Source organism: Sesamum indicum, linkage group LG5 (assembly GCF_000512975.1).
Source record: "Sesamum indicum cultivar Zhongzhi No. 13 linkage group LG5, S_indicum_v1.0, whole genome shotgun sequence".
Classification (NCBI taxonomy): Eukaryota; Viridiplantae; Streptophyta; class Magnoliopsida; order Lamiales; family Pedaliaceae; genus Sesamum; species Sesamum indicum.
In genome coordinates this window covers 7364168-7381932 of record NC_026149.1, presented here as the reverse complement: position 1 = coordinate 7381932, position 17765 = coordinate 7364168, and the positions used below count along the sequence as shown (strand labels likewise).

Genomic DNA, 17765 nt, shown 5'->3' with positions numbered 1-17765 from the left:
GAGTGGACTCCTTTAGAGGATTTCAACATTGAAATCTGGAGGAGAGTGATCGGGTTAAAGAGGAACAACACACGAAGTCCATTGAAGAAAATGACGAGGGTAAGCGTTCTGTTTATGTTATTGCCCTTAGTTTTCTCATTTTAATTCTTGGCCTCTGATTAGGTTACTTTTTAATACACCGCATGTTCGGGGTAGATCAATGTACTTTTTTAGAGTTAGTCATTTCTCATACCTTTAACTCAGTGTTCTCATAGACAACGAATGATGCATACTGGGGTCCAGCAGCACTGCAATAATCGAAGGGTCTTCAAAGAAATCCTAAGATCAAGGAAAGCTAATTCGCGAACAGGGTTACTGCTCTGGTGCTTAAATCCGTAAATTAATTTACTGTAAATGAGTACGGAACTTAGAAATGATATAAGATATGGTGTAATAATTATAGTGTGTAGCAACATATTGAAATACGAGCAGAAGTGAGTGTGTGGAGCGCAAAAGATGAGCAAGTAATAAATAAATATATGTTTTATCGATCAAAGTTAATTATTATTAGGGTTAATTAAATTTTGTCATTCGAATTATGATTATTTTACACTCTCATATCTAATTTTTTTTTTTTTTGTGTCAACTTAACAAATTTTTGCACTTTACCATTTATAACTATTTTTTAACTAATTTTTTTTTTTAAAAAAAAATCACATAAGTGCACATGTGATATTTAAGGGTTATGTAGTATGATATTTTTCACATATGCAGAGCATGCGATATTTTCTCCAAAAAAAATTAATAAAAAGACGATCATATATAACAAAAATATAAATTTTACAAAATTAAAATGATAAGTAATAAAAAAAAGTAACAAAATATAAAATTAAGTATAATTGAGATGACAAATTATAATTTACCCTATTATTATTATTGTTTTAGGTGGAACCAAAATCAATTTTTATGGACACTCCACTATAGAATAGATAGATAAAACCAAGCGGTTCGAGTTTCATCCGATCGACGATTTGGTTCCTTCAATTAACTCGCATTTGTATTCCTCAAGATCAGGCCGAGGGTTCGGGTGAAAAATCATGGTGAAAGCCGTAATTGGAGATGAAACCCAGCTCAAATTGTTTGAAGATCGGCTCACTCGTTCTGTCGTCCCGTCTCAGGTCTGCCAGTAAAAGATTAATGATCATACCCCATATATATATGTATGTGTTTTGTATTGATACTGCATTCTTCCGTTTAATTTTCTTTTCAAATTTATTGTTTTGATTTAATTTGGCAGGTGGGGCTCGTAATTGGGAAACTGAGTTCGAAGTTAGATAGAGGATTCGTGTATGATTTGGTGCCGACGCCGCCAAATGACGCCGGAGAGGCGCCGTGTTCGATAATCGATGGCGCTGGGGAAAGTAACAAAAATAAGAAGAAGACCTCAGTGAAAGCTAAATCTGAACCGGAGTCTTCAGCTCTCTTTATTGATAAGGACTGGGTTTCCGAGCATGCGCGCCAGGTTCAAATTTGTGATTTTAAACTCATAACTGTCATTACACTTGTGCTACTTAACGCTTAATTGGATCCTTACAACATAGAGCTCATCTCCGACTAAATAGTTTATGATGTCTTGATGGTTGACTGCTATATTAATTAGAGAATCCACTGGTCACTCATGCTTGAAAGAAAAAGAATAAGTGATTCCATTGAATCTGTTAGACGAAGGCTAGGAGGCTGTATTTCGTCATATGAATCTATAAATAAGTGGACAAGCATTTAGATCCAATTTATGCTGCTTAGCTCAATGCGCCATCCATATCTTGAATAGAGTTCAGTTTGCTTGCTTTCCGGCACCGACCTCTTCTCATTGTTATAAATAACTAATGCTGGTCAATGCGATTGTAAGTTTGTTTCTATAGAGTTTGGACTTTGAGATGACTAACTTGTGAAAGTCTTGCGAGTATCTCATTGGTCAACGTTGGGCTTGGTGTTGCTGCAGTACTGGGTGATGGTTTACAGAGAAAATTGCTTGGAAAGCAGCAATCTGGATTGTAGTGCAATGGTTTATTTGCGTATCTTCTCATTGTCTCATCCAAGCACTCAACTTTCTCCATATGTACACTCATGCATATAGAAAAGAGAAGGATCTTTATGCACAATACATCTGATCCCAACCATATTGGCTCAGGAAATGTCCATTTCATCTTCTAATCTAGACTATGTATATATAAGGCCAAAATATAGATTCTTGTCGTAGTACGAACTATAAATTATATTTTATTCGACGGTACTATCCATTTACGGCCAATTCATTAACATTCATTCAGTAAAAATGCTCCTTCTGCGGTTGATGTTGTCTTATTGTTCTAAGTAGATGTACCTAGCTTCCTTTAAGATGATTTACCTTTTAAACTAAAGAAAAGATGTTGTTTCCTTTTACCCTTTGCACTATTAATCTATTACATTGATACCACTGGAAAACTCTGTTGTGAGGAAGAGGTATCTCAGTTTCTATGCCTGTTCCTGATCTTCCCCGAAGCTTGGCAGCAAGCTGTTAAGTGTGATCTGTGTGCCTCTGTTCTACAACTTTCCCACAACTTCTATAAGTTGTGACAATATGGAGAAATTAACTCGTCAGGAGTGTTCAATAACAGTTTCACACCCATGAGGTGTGACCTGTGATTTGAACATAATAGAAATTGTCTGTTGATCATAGGGATGAATGGACAGAAAACACAATCTGGTCTGTGTTGTCCACTTGTGATCATTCCAGCTGTTCTTCAAAGAAGAAAACTGCAGCTCTAGCTTTTTTTTTTCCTTTTCTTGGTCCTTAATCTTAAAAATACTACGTCTTCGTTGCTGAAAATACTTGAAGGAGAATAAAAAAGAGCATCTCTGTCCAAAACAATTCGGCAACTGTATATAGATATTCTAACTGCATCCCTCAGCATTTTTTCCCTAGTTTAAGAACAATGATGCTTGTTGGTCGCTTATTTCTAGTTATTGCACAAGGGTTCTATATTTAGTGTGCCATCAATTGGGTTGCAAATTATGTGCTGTGCCAGATGGGGGGAAGATAGTGAAGCTCCATACAGTGTGTTGGTTAGGTCTTCAAGGTTGATTCTAGAAGGTCTTGATGTCAGTAATTGTGTTTTTTCACATCGCACCACTGGATTTAATATTGTTTGCACACATGGATTCATTAGAGTTAATATTCACTTTCTTTGACAAGTAGGCTAGACTGGTTAGTAAAGAATGATACGAGAGCGAAAATGTCTTCGAGAGAAAACTAATGAAGCAAGTTTTATACTGATTTGCTATAATAAATTCGGGAATATGTTCATGCTTCATTAGATCAACCAGATTTGTGTTTCACTTCCATCTTTTGAAGATTTGTCGACATTGATGATATTCTCATGCAAATGTGATCGTGCAGGTCTCAAGAATGCTCCTGGGCGGCATGAAGGTTGTTGGCATCTACATATGGGTAAATGAAAGCTTGTTCAAAAATTCAACAATAGCAATATGCCAGGTTCTGAGACCTTCTTACTTACATTTCTTCATTTCGTTCCCTTTGAGTATAAGAAGTATCTAATTCTGTTAATCCTCTACCATTTCTTGTATATTCCATAATAGTCGATTATCAAGAGTTTTCACTCTCTTTTCGTGTAAGACATACATTATCTGTTAATTATATAAAATATACACTTTATTTGTTGTGAAGACTAATACAGTTGCTCGACACATGGCTTCTTTACGCAAACTCTTAAGAAAGTTAATACTACATGAAACCGCACCACCATAATTTGGATCTGGTCCATCTGGATGCACCATCTCTTTCCTTCTGTTATAAGGAGATACAGGATCCGCTTTTATTTCCATACGATTTTCAGATTTGGAATTAGTAGTCTTCCCTCGTTTGATTTATTTATCTATTTTTATCGTTTTATTTATTTTTCTTTTTTTTCTATGTTTTTGTTTTGTTTAGCTTCTTGTTCTTTTTTTTTTTTGGGGGTGGGGGGGGGATGCATTATACGTACCTGGAATGGGGGATATTAGAGTTTAATCAGGTGTTTCACTAGATATGGCATCTAATTGCCACTCCAATTGTGTTCTTCTAGCAATACAAAATTGTTACATCTGCAATTCATTTTCTCTAACATCTTAATGTGGACGGTGCTGCTTACAGACTGTAAAAGGAGTTGCAGAAGCAGCCTCCTTAATGATTGATTGGAGTGAAGCACTGCTAATTCATATTGGTTATAGCCCTCTTAGGTACACTTAGGGCATGCTTGTCCTCATTTAATTTGCAGCATCTCTAATACATGGTAATGTATCTAAAACTTGTACTTCAGGTGGACATGCCGGAATTGCTCGCTTGCAGCAAATATTACTTCAAGCAGTCTACGGCCTTGTGATTTTAAGATGGGAAAAGTTTTGGGTTCCCTTCAAACATTCAGATGCACGTACAATTTTGATTTAAGGTGCTCTTGTTGCTACATCTTTAACTTTTTCTGAACCTCTTGTGTTGGTTTCCTTGTTTAGAAATTAATAATGGATGAGGAAATCAGAAACTTTATTTACCTTTTTTCCGGCTAATGTTATATATTTTTGTGGGAGAGGGCTGGTTGCCTTATTTTCCTCTCTTTTATTCATCCCTTCATGTCTCATTTTGTCCTTTTCCTACCAATGCTTGATAACAGGAATGCATATTTAATATTTAAATACCTACGAGCGTATCTAATTATTTGTTCTTTCTTCCTGCTATTGACTCTACCAGCTGAGGTTAAACATGCCTGGTAGAATATCAAATTTTGGTATAGAACCTTACTTTTTCGTATTTATGTCTTACATTCCCTATATTGTCATGGAGGAATTGTTTGACCCATATGATTTTTCCACTGAATTAGGTATAACCATGCCATACGAATTTGAGCTGAAGATATTTCCTTTCTATTTTAGCAGCAAACTGAATTTAAAGCAGTTTAACTAGTATTGTCACTTAATTTTGAAATCACTGGTCCTGAAAAGATGACATACTTATTTAAAATTATAGTCTGAATACTGAAAAAGAATAACCAGATACTGAAGGATGAGGTATCTGAATGTGATTGTTACTTTAATGTGTAATCTGATTACGGAGTTGTAGCGTGTTGAAAGAGTTGTTCTTTCTGATCTTTTCAAATCATGTTGCCTGCTTGTAACATTTGGAAACTTGCTTGCAGTCCTTGTCAGCTCTGCTTATAACTAAATATGATTAACTCAAACTATGTGTAGGTTGTGGTTGTAAATGTTCTGCGCTCTTCACTCCTCTGAGATTCCTTGTACTCCTTTATTTCTAAATTTGTTACTCATGTTTCGTTTTAAGACATCCTAAATAAACTCCTTTCCTAAATGGAATTTTTCCTCCATCGGAGTCACCTTCTGACCTAAAGTAATGATGCAGCGCTGCCACTCAATAATTGACCTACATAAAACTATCATTTTTCAAAAATTTTCTTCTGAAACTATGTTGAGGCAAAGTGGATGTATGAAAAGTTGGGGGAAAGGGTGCGGTGGGGTGGGAAATATTCTTCTGCAATCTGTCCAAATTCCAATTTTTTGTCAATTGAGAGAGTAAGTTTAATATAGTGTTTTTTAAGATGAGATTTGTCAGCTGGCACCATCTCCAACTAAATATTCACCCAAATTCATAATTTTTCATATATCTGGTCGTTTTAATTGTTTTGAGCTACTTCCTCACAGGTTGCCTATATCCCATGATGACAAATTGGACATTAAAAGGTTTTCTGATGTACTTCGCTCTGAAATCACGGTCCATGCAAAGGAACTTAGTGGTGCAAAGGCTTTGATCAATGGAAAATTGGTATAGCCACTAAAACTTGCCAATTCAAGTACTGAATATGGATAACTATTATCTAGCAGCCAGCCATGTGTCAGAATTTTGCTCAAAAGTTTTGAAAAATCTGATACTCATTAATTTCAGGTCCAATGTGTTAGATCATGTTCTCATGGTTCTAAGTTCTTGGTGTGTTCATCTAGGTTGTTGAGGCACTGAGTAATCATAACTAGGAACACATCCTTGAGAGGAGTGGAGGAACCACATCTAGGTCATTCTTGCTTTCATGATTTTGGCTTGACTAAGGCCTAATGATCTGTTTAAATCATGAAAAAAAAAAATGCTTCATGGCTGCTTTGGTATTATAGCAATACTACCTAAGAACAGTTTTCATGAGATTTGTGGAGCATCTGGATATTTGAAGTTGGATTCTATAGAAGGATTATTTGACCTCTGTGATTTATGTAGCTTGGAACTTGAAGCAACTCGATTCAATGGCTGATGAAAGTTTAGATCGCTCAAAAAATGATGAAAACGAAATGCATGGTGTCTTCTAGTCATGCAATTCTTTTGAATGGCAGTATAATTTGGAAATGGGTTTGCTTAAGCTATTGTTTCTTTAGATTCAGATTTCTCTTTTCTGCCTTTGCTACTTAGGTGACCGAGGATGAGCAATGTGCATCAGATGATTTTCATGAAGTTGAATTTCTTGTCCCTTTTTTGCAAGATAAATATTTAGGTGTGGTATACTTCTACTTCTCTAAGCTGCATTTGCCATTATTCACATTAGTGGTGCGCAGTTTCCCTGTTTAAAAATTTTCTTTCTGTGTGAAGCATTTGACCAGATAGGGGTTCTTGGTGTTCTTCTCTTTAGAGGCTTCGTGTGTTCTCTTGCATACTTGAATTCAAAGGAACCTGTTTCACAAGCTTTGCTCGATATAAAGGTAATTCTGTCTAGTCATACTTAAGGAAAGATATATTCCTTTTCTCTCTGTGGTGGAAAGCTCTACTAGCATTAACCATATAAACCAAAAACATATCATGTGCTTAAAACTTTTGCATTAGACCATCATTCTGACACCATAAGTTTGATATCACCACACTTGTTCCTTCTCAGATGGTCCTCTCTTTATAAGCATGGTCATTAAGTTCAACTAGTGAATTGTACCGACTTATGAAACAAATGTTATGACGACTACTTATGAAGTTTATGGTAATTAGCTCTGTCAAACTTTAAACTCTCCTTTTGGAGTTTTATGACATCAAGCTCAAAAACTAAGTTGATGTTTATCAAGTCAATCTTCTGATTAATTAATCCCTTTATTGCTCTTCCAAGTTATGATATTCAATCTTCGGTGATTAGGAAGACATCATAAGGAGTCTGCAAAGTAGACTGGAGATTATGTGTGATGAGGCTGAGAGGTACATTGAATCTGTTGCCGAGATTGGCCAGGAGACAAGCAGCGATATACCATCTGACCAACCTGTTCCACACTTTGACCTACAAGCACAAAGGTATGCTAGATTGCCTCAGTCAGAGGTTTCATTTTATTTGTTTTATGCATAATTTCAACAAACTAGTTCCACATCTTTCCAGGCTGAGCTGTACCTAATCGTTGTTTATAGTTAAAAGCTTCACTTTGGTGATTCACTCTTTACTTTCATCAACGAACATCGAATCAGTAAACTCTTACATTTGAGTAACAAATTGCCACATGGGGGGTTTGGTTGGTTTAATATGTGAAAAGATATGATTTTGTTGTTAGTAGAAAGCAATGGATTAATTGTTAATTTTTTGCAAATGGCTTGTGTTGAAGTCTCTCTTGTAGCCTCTAGATATCTTTTTGCTTGTTTCTTCTTCCTAAAAGTCTTATTTCTGGTTAAAGTGGGAGATTTACTAAAATTCATTATGATTTTCCCTGTTGATAAGATCTCATCTAGCTTCTAGAATCCTTGACTTGTATTTTTCTTTTGATGGTTCAGTTCTATGTCTTTCAATTCTAATGTTGCCATCAATGATTCGATCCAGTGGAGATCACCCCCAATACTTTGTGGATCTCTTCGGAAGCCTCCGCTAGAAAGTTTCAGAGAATTTTGTTGTTGAGAGGTTTTTTTGTGTGCTAGGGCACATATTATTGTATGCTGACCAGAAGGAACTGTGTTAAGATGAAACGATCCATGGACAGTTTCCTCTTGCGTGTGAAAATGCATTTATATTATAGTTTTATTTGTCCATGTGAAAGCTTAGTGCATCTCTTAATTTAAGTTTGATTTCACCTCAAAAGAGTTTCCTGCTTTCAGTAGTCAAAATAGAAAAACAAGTGTTTGACTATTCACTCGAATGGTTACATGCAGTCCCAGCATTGCTAGATTTAGTACTAACTTTTGCCTTGTATATAGTATTGGGAGGAAACATTTTGGTTATTTGAACTGATATGAACTCTTGAATATCTGTTTCCTGACAGAAAACAGTGCAGTCTATCATTTCCTCGAAGAGTGTTTGTTCCCTGGCTGGAGGGTACTTACATCTGTGATTATATTCAGTCATCTGAAACAATGGAGGTACCGTTCTTAAAGAATTAAGAAGTTTGCTTACTTGGTTTTCTTACTTGATTTGCTGGAGAAAATGCAAATGGGTAGATGTCTAATGTATTATGTTGTTATGAATTCCTTTCAAACATGTTTGGATGTTTGGATGAGGTATATGACTATGTAGAAGACATAGATGTTTGCTAACTTTCATATTTTTTTTATGCTTATTTTATCATATTTTTTCTGAGTAATTATTTTGCAGAATCACACTTGACAGTAGGTTGTAGTTAATCTGCACCCGTAACAGTACTTTGGATCAGGAGGTGGGGGGAAGAAGGGTTCCAGTCCTGTTCCTAGGATAGGAGTACATGTACCCCTCGTTTGGAATTGTGCAGTAGACAATTTCTTCCCTAGCTTGGTATTTCTAAAATGTTGGTGGAAGAAGAGCAGGGTCAAGAAAAGTTAGCGGGCTGCAATGAGAAGGAAGAAAGGATAAAACAGCAGGGGAAGGAAGAAGTCAGGATCTATATGAGGGAGGAGAAATGGCCAAGAGGAAAGGACAATGAATGAAAGGAAAGGAGGAAGGAAAAAGAAATGCAAATAGTAAAGGAAAGGAATTGAAATTAAAATAAAGTTTCTAAAACTGTCTGATGTAAGTTTGATATAATGGTGCTCCCATGTGTGATGTATGTTTAAAACCCAATGATTTCCAAAACCTAATATCAATCCATACCCCAAATTATTTCTCCATACAGAATATTCTGTAAAACCCAAACAAATGAACCTTGTATTTTGAAATTTGCTGAAACTACTTGAATTCAGATACCTCTCTATGCAGTACAATAGATTGCACTATGTGAGCAGTGCCTACAGGAGATTTAGATGGTGTGAATTTAATTTGTGATATTTATTGTGCTTCCAGTGGCTTCTATCAATGTGGGCAGTGGAAATTTTGCATCCATAACTGTTGCTGCAATTTCATTTTATGGATAATAGTAATTCAATAAATCAGTTGCAATTTCTGTGAACTTGCTCTGCTTCATTAACTTGTGCTATCAGGGGTGTTGCACCTTAGACTCATTGGGTTTGAAATTGGGAGCTTTTTCCCTAGTAGAAACTTCCCTTAGCTGTTGATAGGTGGAAAAGAGTTTTGCACCTATTCTGCTGGAATGATTTGTTTCTTGTAAATTCTAAATGGAAAATGTGGCATTCGTGCAGTATCCGAACTGAAGTTTCTCCCAAAAGTAATGAGAAAGAGTATATGCAGCTGTTAAACCAGCATGTCCTCTGTCATCTTGTTATCACCTTGATTGTCTATTTAGTTTTAATCTTGCCTCTGTTATATTTCAGGTTCTCAAAGATCATTGCACTGAGCTGATGTCAATAGAAGTTCCAACAGACACCTCTGAAATTCTGGAGCCCGAGTCTGAAGCTTCTGCTGTGATAACTACGACTACAAAATCCTTTTGGGATATTGCAATTGACAACTCATTAGCCAGTTCACCAGTTAATTCCGTCTCAAAGAACGGGAAAATTGGGAATGGAAAACCTGCCAAATCAGTTACTTTTAAACCAACATTATCAATTTTGGTTCTGATCATCGCTGTCATAGTGGGACTAGTGTTCTATGTTACTGGGAGATAGTAGTTCATATATATAAACTCCCTTTGGAAGTCCTTAAGAAGTGCTATAATAGACTCTTATTCTGTTAGTGTAATTTACTCTATTAAGTTAGTAGCGAAACGGTATAGAGAAAGTTTTGGTAGTTGTAGAATAGCTTTTAATGTGTAGAGAAATGTTCAACTTAAAAAACTGTTGGCACCACATAGATTATAGAACTCATTTGCCATGATTTTCGAATTCCATTTGCTGTGAAAATATACAAAGTTATGCGTGTGAGAATTGTTGAATCTTCTTCGAAGAGGTGTGCAATGTCCCAGTTCCAGGTGATTTGGGCTCGTCATAAATGTTGGTTTACGGGACTTTGATTCTATTTAATTATATGATAAGATACGATTTTGTGGAGATCTTGATTCGCAGGACAAAGAGGCTCATAATGTTGTTTGACAATCATATAAATGAAAACTGAAGTGAAGCAGCCGTCTTATTGATTCTTTGGAAGATAAGATTTGGTTAAAACGCAGGTGCCCATCTTCATCGGATGGCAACTGCGTAGACTCGCAACTGGTCTAAGCACTTCTCTTTCTCCTCTTTTTAACACTGGCCCTGCTGATATTGAAAGTTGAACCTGCTTTATACTTCTAAATTTCTTAAAGATCATCATAATCATAATCATATCAATTATTTGAGCATTTGTGCAAGCATTGATTTTGCTTGTCTAAAGCCAAAGTTTTAAGCATTTGTTAACTTTTTATTCTTATTTCGGTTGCAAAATATTGTATTTACTATATTCTATATATGACTCTATCCAAAACATATAAGTATGTTTCATATAGAAATCTCACATGATTTAAGACATTATATATAAGAAAACTTAATCCTTGCAGGTTGGCTGGCGGGTTAACTATGACCCATAAATCACGTGAACCAACAGAGGGACACCAGCCCAGGCAAGAATAATTGTATGCATCAAAGAACTGCTGAGTCTGTGGTACTAAAAATGATCTGTTGCTCTCAAGTCTATCCAGATGTCAACTAATGTCTCACACTCCTATTTCTGGGATGAATGAACCTTAAAATAATAGAAACCACATAACTAGTGGATCAACCTGCCTCATTGAATCACTCAAGCAGTGATTCTCAAATTTCCCTTGAATCTGAAAACAATAGTACTAAGAAACCATCATTATTTCTTGTCAGCTTCTTCACTAGGTGCATCCGACCCGTCAGGAATTTTTCCAGGATAATCTGTTGTTGAAGAACCTGAACTAATCATACTGCAAACCGGTAGGTACAAAGTGAGAACGTTAAACAATACAAGAGGAATCCATTTTCATTTCTATATTCAATGGTTTCCATACCTTCTATCGACAATTACCACCGAACGAAGTTCACAATTGTTGAATCTGCAAATGGAACTCACAAATGTAAATGCATTCATCTGTCTTTATAAACATAAGCTCATATTCATTTACAATGCACAATTTTCTTTAAATTCTTAGATGTTAAAATCCCCACATTTGATTCTCAAACAAAATTACTTCTTTTTACCCAAATCAGATATATCCGTAAAGTAATCGAAGAGCAGAGATGACCCAGGACTTGATCAACTGTTATTCGGAGATTGGTGCGGAAAATGGAAATGATAACCTAAACCTAACGCTGAAGGCTAATTAAAAACTTACGGTCTGCATATTTCATTCTTCACGGATGGATGGCAATCATCTCCAAATGCAGCAAGGGTGTGGACTAAAAATCCACTATGAGTAACCACCGCTATATTTGTCTCCTTCCGCGTCGACAACCTGCCCCACATTACAAACATTAAGGATATAGTTCTGTGTCAACGTGATTCTTTTAACAAAAACTTAGTCTGAGTAAACGAAAAGTTCACCAGTTCAAAAATTTCAGGCCCCTGGCACCAAGGTCTTCATTTGCCTCTCTAACATCAAGCTTCCACAGAGTGTCATCATCACTTTCTATCTGAAAAGAAGCACAAGGTTTAAGAAATAAGTTACAAGATCTTCTTAATCTTACTCAGAAGATGCAACATGACCATTAGAAATCTTTCTGGATCTTGATATGGAGACAGGAACAGTTTACTTGCCAGTGAAAAATCAATTGCAGGGAAAAGTGGCTTGTATTCGCTTATGCTCCTTCTCTTATCACACCAGTGAACTCCCTGCATTATACAACATATAAGTTCCCATTGATTTCTATACTCTTCAAGAACTAAAAAACACCCTTAGATTTCTTGTTTAGCTCATCAGCAAGAAGCAGGTCTCCCCAACCACCACTGTAGGAGAGGAAAGAACTACTGTATCAAAACTCTTAAAGCGAAAATAACAAATTATTTTTTAGTTTTTACAAAATCTCAAAGTTGGCAGTAGCATGAGAATAACTAATATCATTAGATTTTATTGTCAATAACTTAAAGGATAACTACAAGAATCCTTTTATTTTTGGAATTTGTTTACGTCGTAAAATTTATCACAATGGTTTACTTTTTGCATTTTGGTATTTATAGTTCTATCTTGCAACACTAGAAGAAGTGTTTGACAAGATAGTTTTATGCAATAAATCCAGGAATGGTGTAACCTCATCCTTTATATATAGAAATATTAATGACCACCTGAAACGACTACTTTTCCCATCTCAAACTGCTATAATTCTACAATTTATTCCGGTTACACCATTTTAACTCCACATATTTTATATTTACATCCTTATTAGTTTCATATCATTGATAAAAATATTTTGGTCATTAAAATACAATAGGTATGGGGAGCATCGAAAATTCACTTAAAATTTTCTCACGTGAGCATCTTCCATACAAGATCCTAACTGAAGGAGTATGGTTGTGAGTGGAGCATTTTCGAAAGGGGTCAAGATGCAATCTTGGAGTTTGAGGAGATAATGTAATTACACTAATTTAGAGAGAGTTTAGATGTGACTAACCCATATCATCAACATGCAACAATGAGCTAACCATGAGAAACTTTAAAATGAAAAAAAAAACATAAATAAATATAACTGATGAAACCTTATTACTGAGGCTGCAAGTGACCAAATCACTAGATTGGAAACAGCTACGAAAATAAGTCCACCCTATTATTAGATCTCTGTGAAATTTCAATTGTAGTATTAGTCATCTCATACCAAATGTTCTCGACAAAGTTCCATTGCCACAAATGGAGGGGAGTTTAAACTTGAAATTGCTGGGCGGCTGCTGTTACCAGCGTTTTCTGCCATTAGCGGCGGTACATCAATTCCATCTTCATAACCATCTCCACCAAAAACCCCTACAGCTGTTTGCATAGTCCTGGAAAGTGACTTCCTGTTAGTGGTAGTTTTAATGTTCAAAACTTAATTGACATAGGAAGCACTACCAGAACATTCGTCGTCTACCCAAAGTTCAAGAATACGATTGCAGATACTTACTCTACTGATTTCAAGCACCCAGTGTAAACTATAGTATTCCTCTCAACTCTCTGTCACTCTCAACTTCCCACCTTCAGAGACGTAATGCAGTTGTATGCGTATTACATCCTCTAGGTCTTTTTCCCCCATGTCAACAGAAAGAAATACCCAGCCAATTAAAATAGAGGACAGAATTATTTTCACATACATAGACTTTTCCAATATAGTTTGTTTTTTGATCTGTATTATCACACATTAAACAAACAAATCGGAGAAAAAGCCTTTTACAATGCAGAACAATACTTTTTAACTGGTTGTCCAATGATAATTATGTTTTAGAACCAATGCAGAATACTTACCTTAGCAAAGGGGACACTACTACTAATTCAATTCTCCTTGAAAGACCTGATGAACGAACATGCTTTCGCAGATTGTCTACCTGTTACAATATGAAAAGTCATTCGCTTTCCCTGTGTTTGGTAAGGAAAAGGAATAGTAGTATATACAATTATTGACAAAGAATCCTCCAGGTAAAAGTATAGAATGCTTCAACTGGTGGCTAACCTTAAACCCAATTCTACACACTTTTAATCACACTGACACAATATTTCAACTAAAAAGTATGGCCACCACAATTAAAAAAATTCAGATCCAAATTCAAATTTCAACAAAAACAAGAAATCATTTGTAATCAATTGATTCATTTCTGACCTGCTGCCAGCCAAGAGGGGTAAGCTCTGCATCAAAAAGCTCCGGTGACATGTATGCGCTGTGATCCTTCTCTCCAGCCACATTGTGGAATCCCTGAGCATGTCTCACCTAGATGTACAAGAGTATAAGTGCACCCATGTCAGATGTGTTACTCTTTCAAGGTCACCATCTATCTTATACTTATATGAGAACAAGTGGAGGAAAATCGACCAAGTGAATAGTTTTGCAACGGTGCAGAGGGTACAAGCCTTGGCGTGGTGCAGCATCCATGTCTGCAACAATTACAGAGATAGCATATGTGGTGAGGTCCAGCTAACTAAATTCAATCCTTTTGCTGCTAGACAACTTTGCTCTAGATTAAAACATGGATCAAGACCAATTAAAAGAAGGTCAAACTGAATACAACATTTAGAAGTATTTGACCAGATGAAACCTCCAGAATCTTGAGAAACTGTTGAGAAACTGAAGCAGAAGATCAACCTGAAGGGCAGAGGATGCAAAGGAACACATGTTCTTATGTGAAGAAACTTGGATGATAACACTTGGTTCAATGAATCTATCTGCTAAGTTCTGTTTCAAGATGGATATTTTAATAGTATAAAGTGTGGAAGCTGGGTGACTCGTCAAAGAAGCACCTATATGTGAGATCTTCAATGATGTACTGAGACCATCTTTAGACTATTCCGAATCATATAGCCATTCATCTGTCACAATAATGTATTTCACTCGAATCACTCAATATTGAAGTGAGAAAATATCTTTGATTTTTTTTTTTTTCTGTTCTTCTTGCTTGTCAATGCAGAACACAGTGCCAATTCATACCAATTCATAAAATACTCTACTATATCTTTTCTTTACATTACTGGCTACGGATTAGAAACTGAAGGTCTGGTCCTCACTTATGCAATAAAATATTGATGTTAGAGCTGTTTATGTAAACCAGGATGTGTGGCCTAAAACGTCAAGGTAAATATTATACTTCTGATATTGCTATAGCAATACAAACCATACTATATATGTTCCCCAATTAAGGAACTACTAGATGTCCATAGGCAAAAGCAAACAAAAATAACTCCACAAATCAGCAAATATCCTTCTATTACATTTGAAAGCAATTGAAAATGATCACGAGAATCAAAAGTAGAGATCATGCGTACGGTAAGTAATATCTTTCTTGGGCAGTGACTCCATTCAATATCTTTTTGACAGATCACCTTTTGAGAGTTTATTTAAGCTTCACAGAATGCTTTAAAGTCCTCACACATTTGGAGATATAGCTTAAAGAATCGAGGAAGCAAGGAATTCTGTCTTTCATCACACCCCATCATAAAGATCAATACCGTTGTTAGATGAAGCAAGTATTAGAAACGAAGTTCCTGTATAAACAAATGCTACTTACAAGCAATGGCGTTTCCACTTATTGAGAATATACAATTTCCTTACAGGACAAGTTTCTTCTACTTGTTATCTCAAAGCTGAATACCAAACGGCATAATCCAGTTTTATACCCTCCTTCACCAACTTTTATTTGAGAATCTCTTGCCACTATAAGCCACTTGATTTAAAGTATCAATCTTCATAAATACTTTCTAACATTCCTGATTGATTTCATAGGCATTTTAAATCGAATATGTGGCTCATTTACATAAGATTTACAAGAAATCACATTTTATCATCAATCTCAATAATTGTTTAAATAAATAGGTACATGAAACCATCACTGTCTCCCCTGCTCTAAAGATACTACATGAATGCCACACATCTAGAGTAAACAACACCGTCCATCAAACTACCTACGCGGGCTCGATTCAAATGCATTCCTAAAACAGATTCAAGCATGTTCTATAAGATCTCCTCACGAGATTTAAAAGGGTAAAAAAAAAAAAAAAACACGGAAGGAATAAAATCAGTCCACAATTTGTGCATATATCAAGCAAACAGAAAAGAGAAAAAGGGCAAGAACATCATAACCAGTTTCCAATTCAACTCATATGGGGCCAAAAACAAACACTCCACACATTTAGGCGGGAAGAATCGTATACTCCTAGTAGTTAGGAAGAGAGAGAGAGAGAGACAGACAGACAAACAGATCAGAAAGTACCGTAGAGAGACGATGAGCAAAGAATGGGAAATACAAAGGAAGAGGAACAATGGAGATATTGCTGCCGGCTTCTCTTTCTGTTGTATGAAGGAACAGTAAAGAAATTGGTTTTTTCAATCTCGAAACTGAAAGAAAACTGTATAACAGGGAAAGAATTGTGTCCTATCCCACACGGAAATCGAAAACTACTACTGCTGCGAGTCATCTATGTCTGCTATTTAGACGTGAGTTAGTTTCCTTTCTCTCTCCCCCCTCTCTCTCTCTCTCTCATACATATAAACAATCTTTGCCTTTGTCCACATGGCGGCTGCAGCCTAGTATTTGTCTTTTCCGTTTGTGTTTTTAAATTGGCAATATGATGCATACATGCGAAAAGAGGGGAAAATGCAATAAACTTTTTGTGATACCCTAAATAAATAAATTATCTTTTATGAAAAAAAAATAGTAATTTATCTTTTTATATTTTTTAAAATGAAATAATTTATCATTTTATATCTTTTAAAATGAAGCATTTTATATTTTAAAAAGCACGAAAAGATAAATTGCTGTGTTTTTAGAAAAATAATTTACTCATTTACAATATTGTACCATGTCAAATTGCTATTCACCCTGCTAAAAGACTAACTATGTTTGTTTTTATTTTCAAATTATTTTCGAGACAAGTCAAAATATACCCAATGTTTGTCATCATTCAAAAATACCTTATTTAGGTGTTTTTAACTGTTTTAGCATAAATACATACACACATAAATATATATGAAAAAGATACGATTTGATAATAAATAGTAATTTGTCTTCCAAAACACAACATTAAGTATATAATACTTATTTTAAATTATCTCCAAAAATAAATACAAAACATATTATCTCTAACACACACTTATTTATTTTTTATTTTCTCTTTATATCTGCACAAAACACTCAGAAAACAAATCCAAACATTATGTATAGAAATGCAAAAAAAATTATACATCACCTGTGCCTCAATGTTCAAAGGAGTATTTGCCTTGTTGACTAATAGCCTATAGCGTAGCATAAAGCGTACCATGTAAATTGAAGGTGGGTTTTTTTTTTTTTTGATAAACGTAATTTTCATTAATAAAAAAAAACACATAATAGTACAATAAAGTTTTTTAGTTAGTTTCTCCCTTGACAGGCCAAGGGATACGCCATAATTTAAATAAGGCACATGTACTAACAGACGTGGCTAGGTTAATACTAAGGATGCGCTGTTTGACATCTTCCACAATCAAGAAGGCCAACGTGGCGGGAGTCCTCTCTTCATGCTCAAATCTCCTCAAGTTCCTTGCTCTCTAGATGTGATAAACACATGAGGCTAGTAAAGCTCGGTAAGCAAGATTAACAATGTGTTTTCCCCTCTATTTTCGTGATGCCCATTCGATATCAATCGTTCAATCTCTGTTGGGCCATGAAAAACGCACCAATCTGCGAACCTCAGAAAAACATTGTCTGCTAAATCGGCATTGAAAGAAAAGGTGACTATGGGTCTCCGTTGCACCCACATCACACAAAACACAATCGCTGAGGTGAGAAAGCCAT

General features: G+C 35.6%; 2 protein-coding genes across 4 annotated transcripts; one reads left to right on the top strand and one right to left on the bottom strand.

The window, feature by feature from the left end:
* On the top strand, positions 971-10216 carry LOC105162199 (protein odr-4 homolog). The gene is made up of 11 exons (XM_011080172.2): positions 971-1157; positions 1277-1501; positions 3419-3514; positions 4172-4257; positions 4338-4466; positions 5728-5848; positions 6479-6560; positions 6656-6765; positions 7185-7336; positions 8287-8383; positions 9704-10216. The coding sequence occupies exons 1-11, from the start codon at positions 1077-1079 to the stop codon at positions 9995-9997; spliced, it is 1473 nt and encodes a 490-aa protein (XP_011078474.1). The 5' UTR covers positions 971-1076; the 3' UTR covers positions 9998-10216.
* LOC105162198 (phosphoglycerate mutase-like protein 1) lies at positions 10813-16473 on the bottom strand. Of its 3 annotated transcripts, none has more exons than XM_020694081.1 (11): positions 16206-16328; positions 14511-14584; positions 14315-14376; positions 14105-14212; positions 13753-13832; positions 13133-13295; positions 12081-12155; positions 11868-11956; positions 11659-11778; positions 11335-11379; positions 10813-11250 (listed from the first exon to the last, which is right to left on the bottom strand). In XM_020694081.1, exons 3-11 carry the CDS (start codon positions 14372-14374, stop codon positions 11160-11162), a joined length of 831 nt encoding a protein of 276 aa, XP_020549740.1. In that variant the 5' UTR covers positions 14375-14376; positions 14511-14584; positions 16206-16328; the 3' UTR covers positions 10813-11159. The 3 variants fall into 3 exon arrangements, with proteins under 3 accessions (XP_020549740.1, XP_020549741.1, XP_011078472.1); XM_020694082.1 differs by having other exon boundaries at positions 14538-14584; XM_011080170.2 differs by lacking the exon at positions 14511-14584 and having other exon boundaries at positions 16206-16473.

What these genes read in the sequence shown, in the direction of transcription:
- LOC105162199 (XM_011080172.2), top strand. Translation starts at nt 1,077, where the DNA reads ATGGTGAAAGCCGTAATTGGAGATGAAACCCAGCTCAAATTGTTTGAA. An exon ending in ATTGGTTATAGCCCTCTTAG is followed by an intron (nt 4,258 to 4,337) that starts GTACACTTAGGG and finishes CTTGTACTTCAG; the next exon opens with GTGGACATGCCGGAATTGCT. An exon ending in ACGTACAATTTTGATTTAAG is followed by an intron (nt 4,467 to 5,727) that starts GTGCTCTTGTTG and finishes ACTTCCTCACAG; the next exon opens with GTTGCCTATATCCCATGATG.
- LOC105162198 (XM_011080170.2), bottom strand. Translation starts at nt 16,410, where the DNA reads ATGACTCGCAGCAGTAGTAGTTTTCGATTTCCGTGTGGGATAGGACAC. An exon ending in TTGCTCATCGTCTCTCTACG is followed by an intron (nt 14,377 to 16,205) that starts GTACTTTCTGAT and finishes TAATTGTTGCAG; the next exon opens with ACATGGATGCTGCACCACGC. An exon ending in CCCCTCTTGGCTGGCAGCAG is followed by an intron (nt 13,833 to 14,104) that starts GTCAGAAATGAA and finishes ATATTGTAACAG; the next exon opens with GTAGACAATCTGCGAAAGCA.